The sequence below is a fragment of the Podarcis cretensis genome (assembly GCF_951804945.1).
Source record: "Podarcis cretensis genome assembly, chromosome: 18".
Classification (NCBI taxonomy): Eukaryota; Metazoa; Chordata; class Lepidosauria; order Squamata; family Lacertidae; genus Podarcis; species Podarcis cretensis.
In genome coordinates this window covers 13041889-13048124 of record NC_137188.1, presented here as the reverse complement: position 1 = coordinate 13048124, position 6236 = coordinate 13041889, and the positions used below count along the sequence as shown (strand labels likewise).

Genomic DNA, 6236 nt, shown 5'->3' with positions numbered 1-6236 from the left:
AAAGCGGCGCCGTTCTGCTTTAAATGCATGGTTGTGGATTTGGCCCGTTGACAGAGGTTCTGCAGAACTGAGCCGAACACAATCCACAAACCCGGAACCGCAGACCACCCCCCCCCAAAAAAAATGTATATGCAAAAATATTAATAGACGGTGTTCTCGATTAAAGAACATCATCCGTGGCCCCTTTCATAGTGCATGCGGACCTCGGTTTTCGCTCGGTGCGTTAGTGTTCGTAAAAAAAGAGAGAACGAAAATACTGCTATCTGGAGGAAAAGGTTGCGCCCGGATTGAGTTAAAGCTATCCTGTAAACAATATTGTTTTAAAATATATTTCCGTCGGCCCAACTCTTGAAATCGGCCCGGTGCTTCCATCCCTGCCCTCCCGCTCCCCCAATTTATTTCATTCCCCTCCCGCCTCCAAATCTTGTTTATTACGCAGCGAAGGCGTAACTTACAATTGCATTTGGGGCGCCCCTCTCCCTCCCCGCCGCAATCCGCCGTGTTTGTGTGTGCTTTTTTTATATATATAAAAAAGGTTGATAGAAACAGTTTGGAAGTTCGGAAAAAGCTGGCCGTGTTTTCGTAAAGGGGGGTGGGGAAAGGGGGCCGCCGGACCCCCGGGAACCCGCCGCGCCTATGAGAAAATGTGGATGGCTTGCGTGGCGGGTGTGTGGCAGGCCGGGCACTCGGGGTCGGAGCGGCCGCAGATGCGCATGGCGCACTCCATGCAGAAGAGGTTGTGGCCACAGGGCACCAAGGCAGCGATCACCTCGCTCTCAAAACAGACCATGCACTCGCGGGAAGCTTTGCGCGGACCCTCGGAGCCGGTGGAGTCGGTGGGGGAGCCTGACGCGGCCGAGAGGCTCCCGGGCAGCGACGACGACGATGACGAGTAGCCCGTGCTGTTAGAGAAGGATGAGAGGGAGCCCTGCGGTGGCAGCCAGGGGACGGCGCTGACCGGATCGCTCGGGATCCGGCGGGCCAGCGGGTGCTCCAGGGCCGCCACAGCCTCCGGGAAGGTGGGCGAGTGCCGCGGCGTGCTTTTGCGCCGCTGTGAAGCGCCGCTGTGCGAGGAGGAGGAAGACCGGCTGAAGGCCTGGAGCGGGTCGGCAGGGGGCTCGAACGGAGACCAGATGTGGGCCGGCGCCGCCAGCTCCAAGGGGAGGAAGTCGAAGGCAAAATCGCCGTCGTCCGAGCACAGAGTGTCGCTGAAGGGGAAGCCGCCGGAGCCGCCGGCGAACGGGCTGCCAGGGGCTCCGTCAGGAACGGGGCCGCTGAAATAGGTCTCCGCCGGGGAAGCGTCGCTGCGGAGGCCGGGTAGGGCACGGCGGGCTGGATTGGGAGCTTTGGACCACAGGCTGGAGGGTCCGCCGGACAGGAGGTCCAAGCAGACGTCGGTGCCGTTGGAGTGGAAGTCGTTGTCGGCGTTGACGTCGATGAAGGAGCCAGTGCGCATGGTGATATGGGCCTCGATTTCCTCCCGCGCCCGGTCGACGTTCTCGGGCATGCCGGTCACCTCGAAGACAGGCTCCTTGTCTCGGCTGGGGGTCACGATGTACGTGTGGGTCTGCTGCTGGATGCGTTTGATGGTGGCGCCTTTGGGGCCCACAACCAGGCCCACCACTCGGTATGGGACGCGGACCTGGATGGTCGTCTGTCCCGGGAGGTTCGGAGGGCCGAGGATCGAGCCCCCGGTGCCGCTGGCTTTGTTCCGCGTGGCTCGGATCATGGAGAAATGTTCGGCGGCCGAAAGGATCTCGCGCTTGGCCATTTCCACGTCCTCTTTCCTCCCCGTCACGATGAAGACCGGCTCCTCACCTCGCACCGGGGTCTTGATATAGGTGTTGGTTTTTGCCCGCAAGGCTTTGATCTTGCACCCTGGAGCCGGGCGGAAGAGAAACGGTCGAAATGTTAGCTCTCGGTCGAAATATACGTTCAAAAGTACCGTATTTTTCACTCTATAAGACACTATAAGACGCACTAGACCACAAGACGCACCTAGTTTTTGGAGGAGGAAAACAAGAAAAAAAATATTCTGAATCCGAGAAGCCAGAACAGCAAGAGGGATCACTGCGCAGCGAAACTTAAACTTAAAATGATTTTTTTTATCCACGACAAACTTAATAATGCAAACACATTGGCATTTGGCAATAACAAACGTTCCTTTAGAAACACAATTTACAAAGACTTATAATCTAGTCTCTGGAAAGTTGCAATAACATGAAATAATAATAATACTGACATCACAGGAACCTACACAACACAAAACACTGTTGCTGTATGAAGGTTTTATTTCATTTGCTTTTTATCTTATATTTTGGAAATGTACATCCAGGTGTTTTTTCCCTTCAATTTTTTGGGGCCCCCCCCAAGAGAGTGGGGCTCTAAGCTAGAGCTTGTTTAGCTTATACGTAAATCTGTTACTGAACCCAATGCATCTCCCCACCCTCCTCTGCTGTGCAAAAAAACTGAAGCTGGACATAGTCTAAATTTAAGATGGGCGTGGCCTAGGGGGCGGGGAAAGGGGTGTGTGTGCTCCCGGAGCGGTCCAATCGGAAGCAGGGAGCGTGATGTCACTGCTTTCGAGACAGTGTGCACCTCTCACAAAGGGAACAAAGCGAAGATTAAACAAAGGGGAGGGGGGCGTGTTGAGAGATGCACACCCACCCAAAAAAGAACATTAGGGGGGAAATAAGAAAATATAAAAACAGCCAAGCAAAACCCCAAAGCAAGAAGTTGGGAATTCAGGAAGATTGCACAGGAGCTGAAGGAAGAACGTTAAGGAAGGTTGCAGCATATGGGAAGCCCAGCCTTAGATATATAGAGATTTGGGGAAATGCTGGGGTGTGTGTGTGTGTGTGGAATTGCACGTCACAACCGGTTCCACGCTTAAAGCAGGAAGGGTGCGATACTGTTCCATTTTGGGTTTTTTTTTTTGCAAACCCTAAACATATGCTTTAAAACTAGGTTTGCTTTCATCCATATTTTATTTTTGCAAAAAGCAAAGGGGCGGTGGTTTAATATTCAACCTACTCGCCTTTCTAGGCCGTTTTAAAAAAATCTATCTTCCTTTTCCAAGCAGGGAATCAAAGACACATCAGGGTTTGTTTTTAAAAGAGAGAGGGGTTTTGTTTTGAAAAGGTGAAGTTTGGAAGTCAAAACACAAGACAAAGATGCAAATGGCAACACCAAGGTCCATCAAGAATTTTGGGAGGGTTTCTTTGGGGGGTGGGGAAATGACCGATGGCAAAGTTAGTCCTAACTCAGAGTAAGCCCACTGAAATCCAGGCCCGTTCGTTCTAGGCCCATCGACCCTGAGCAGAGCTCGATCGGATGCAACCCTTTTTTATTTTTATTTTAATTTCAGTGGAAGGTTCAAAAGGTTTGACAGTTTTACCTGGGTCGTATTGGGAGGCAAACCTTGCACACAGGCTGACATGGGTCTCCCAGAGAGGAGGGATTCCAGCCCCCCCCCTTCCAATATCAAAAATCTCTTGCCCAAATCTCTCTTTCTGTGTCTCTCCTTTTTATAAAAACGAGGGCAGGTCTGAACAGATATAAAAAGAGACACTGATTTATTTCGCTTTGGGATGGGAAAAAAGTCAAGCGCTCCCCAAACTTCCCCCCCTTCCCTTCTCGCTGTTCCTAGGATACAGAAGAACAAAAGGATTTGGGGTTTGTGTGGGGTTTCCCCCCCCCCAGTCACCCCAAAGCAGAAATGGAATAGGCCTAGAGTTTAAGGCAGTTCCTGGCTTGGGGGAATCTTTAGAGGCCTTAAAATCTGCGAGAAAAAGCTCTACAGGGCTGCCTTTATAAACTCAGGTGGTAAGCAATTTGGTGGGGGTATTTTTTTTGGGGGGGGGGGGAGGAAGTCACAGAGAGGTAAACTCCCTCCCTCAATTTCTATCCTACGTTGAAAAACGGTAACCATATATTTATGTTAGACCATTTTTTGTAGGAGGAGTGTTCTCTAGCTTAGCTCCCAATATCCCCCCCCACAAGCATGCCTGTCCTCTAATTCCACCCTCCCTCCACGAAAATCCCATTTCCAAGAGAGAGAGAAATGGCTCTGGCCTTGGGATTTTTCTTCGTAAGGCGCTGCCTAGAAGATGCCCATTTTATTTCTTGGTTAAAAGAAAGTTAAGGGGAGAGAGAGGGGGGCAGGCCGCACTGAAAACACAGGCCACCCCCATGCAAAATAATAATAATAATGACCACTCGCCCCCCCAAAGGAAACTCACAAGTGAGTTTTACTAAGTGGGTGTCTTGGCAATGCAAGTGGGGTATACATAGTAAAATTATTATTTGCGCATTTCGGAAAGGGTCTCCCTGTCACGGCTCCTCACCTGCTGGGCTCCTGTTCCAAGGTGGGCAAAGCAAACCAGCGCCCCCACCACTACCAAGACCCACCCCAGGGGTTCCCCATTAATTGCAGCTTTTATCGTTTACCTTGCCTGCCCACAATTTCGGCCACGTGTTCCGAACTGGGCACAGAGACGCACTCGGTCATGTTGACGCTCCTCTTGCGGCTTCCGATGCTGCCCAGGTGCTGCCCGGCCAGCAGGGGGGGCTGCGGGGTGTGGGGGGGCCCCAAGTGGGCCGGGAAGGCCCCAAAGATCTCGGGGGCCGGCGGGGCGCTGCCGACTTCGGGGCCCAGGAGGTGCAGAGCCGCCGCTCCTCCTGCTCCTCCTCCGGCATAGGCAAAGCGGTCCAGCCCCTCTGCCTCTTCCAGAAGCGGTCCATGGTCTCCATCCTTCTCGGGATGCTGATGTTGCTGCTGCTGCGCCACCGCATCCTCCTCCTCTTCTCCTCTACCCTCCTCCTCAGCCTTTCCTCTAGCCGCTTCCTCCTCCTCCTCCTCCTTAGCCAAGCCCAAGATGGAGAGCTGGTCCAGGGCGAAGCGGAGAGCGGCCGAGGGGTCCTCTTCTTCTTCTTCTCCATCATCTGCATCCTCAGCATCCTCATCCCTCTGGTGGTCCTCCGTCGCAGCAGGAGAAGGATGCTCTGAGAGGTCTCCCTTGGGGAGGAGGTTGGGGTCGAAGCAAGCGGGGGGCAGAATCTGGGGGTTCAGCAGCAGGCTGCCCAAGCCGGGAGGGGGGCAGCAAGTGCCAGGGCCCCCCTCCAGCTGGTAGAGGGCGCTGGGCATGGCAGGCCCCCGACCCCCTCCTCCCTCTCCCTCCTCCTCCTCCTCCTCTTCCTCCTGCTGGCCCCCCAGCCTGGGACCCCCGGCTTTTGGGGGGCTGCGCACCGCCCCCAGCCGCCGCCCGCCTTTGCGCGCGCCCCAGCCCCTTCGCCCAGCCCCCCCTCTTTTGTTTGCAAGCCCATCCAAGGAATGAGGAGGAGAGAGAGAGAGAGAGGGAGGGAAGGAAGGAAGGAAGGAAGGAGGAGAAGGAGGAGGAGGGGAGCCCAGCCAGCTGCCCCGCACCCACCAGGCGCCCGAGCCTCGCCCCGCGACGCCCGCGCGTCACCCGGTGCCCAACAATGAGAGCCGGCGCCGGGAGGAGCGGCCGGGAGCGCGCATGCGCCCAAGGGGGAGGGGGGGAGAAGCAGGGGGAGGGCAAATCACAGCCACGCCCTCCTCGCCTCCCCCTCCGCCGCCCTGGACTCTTGGGGGGCAACTGGCAGGGGCTGGGGGGCGATTGCTGCTGCTGCTGCTGCTGCTGCGGGTCGTCTGTCTTTTTCTTTCTTTCTTTCTTTTTCTCCCCCCTCCCTCCCTCTGTCCCTGCTTCATTCCTTCCCTCCCTCCCTCTCTTTACTTCCAACCTTCCTCCCTTCCGTCTCTATCCTTCCTTCCTTCTCTCCCTCCCTTTCCTTTCATCCTTCCTTCCTTCCCTTCTTTCTCCCTTTCCTTTCATCCTTCCTTCCTTCCCTTTTGCCTTTAGCCTCTTCCATCCCTTTTTCATCCTTCCTTCTCTCCCTCCCTTTCCTTCCATCCTTCTTTCTCCTTCAGCCCCTTCCTCCCCACTTCCCTTCCATCCCTCCCTTTTTCCTTCCATCCTTCCTCCCCTTTCCTTCCTTCTCTCCCACCCTCCCTTTGCTTTCATCCCTCCTCCCTTCCCTTTTTCCTTCAGCCCCTTCCTTCCCACTTTCCTTCCTTCCCTTCCCTTCCCTTCCTCCCTCCCTCGTGCTTTGGGCTGCATAAGGAAGCCGCCTTATGCAGAAGACCACAGGGTCCATGTGCAGAAATATCTCACACCTTGGCTATTAGCGATTCTCTTTCCGTGGCAAAAGGACAG

The 6236-nt window shown here is 54.8% G+C and overlaps 1 protein-coding gene across 1 annotated transcript; it reads right to left on the bottom strand.

Moving 5' to 3' along the window:
- Positions 1 to 549: 549 nt before the first annotated feature.
- Positions 550 to 5255, bottom strand: MEX3D (mex-3 RNA binding family member D). The gene is made up of 2 exons (XM_079961117.1): positions 4450 to 5255; positions 550 to 1878 (listed from the first exon to the last, which is right to left on the bottom strand). The coding sequence occupies exons 1-2, from the start codon at positions 5144 to 5146 to the stop codon at positions 635 to 637; spliced, it is 1941 nt and encodes a 646-aa protein (XP_079817243.1). The 5' UTR covers positions 5147 to 5255; the 3' UTR covers positions 550 to 634.
- Between the last annotated feature and the right edge of the window lie 981 nt (positions 5256 to 6236).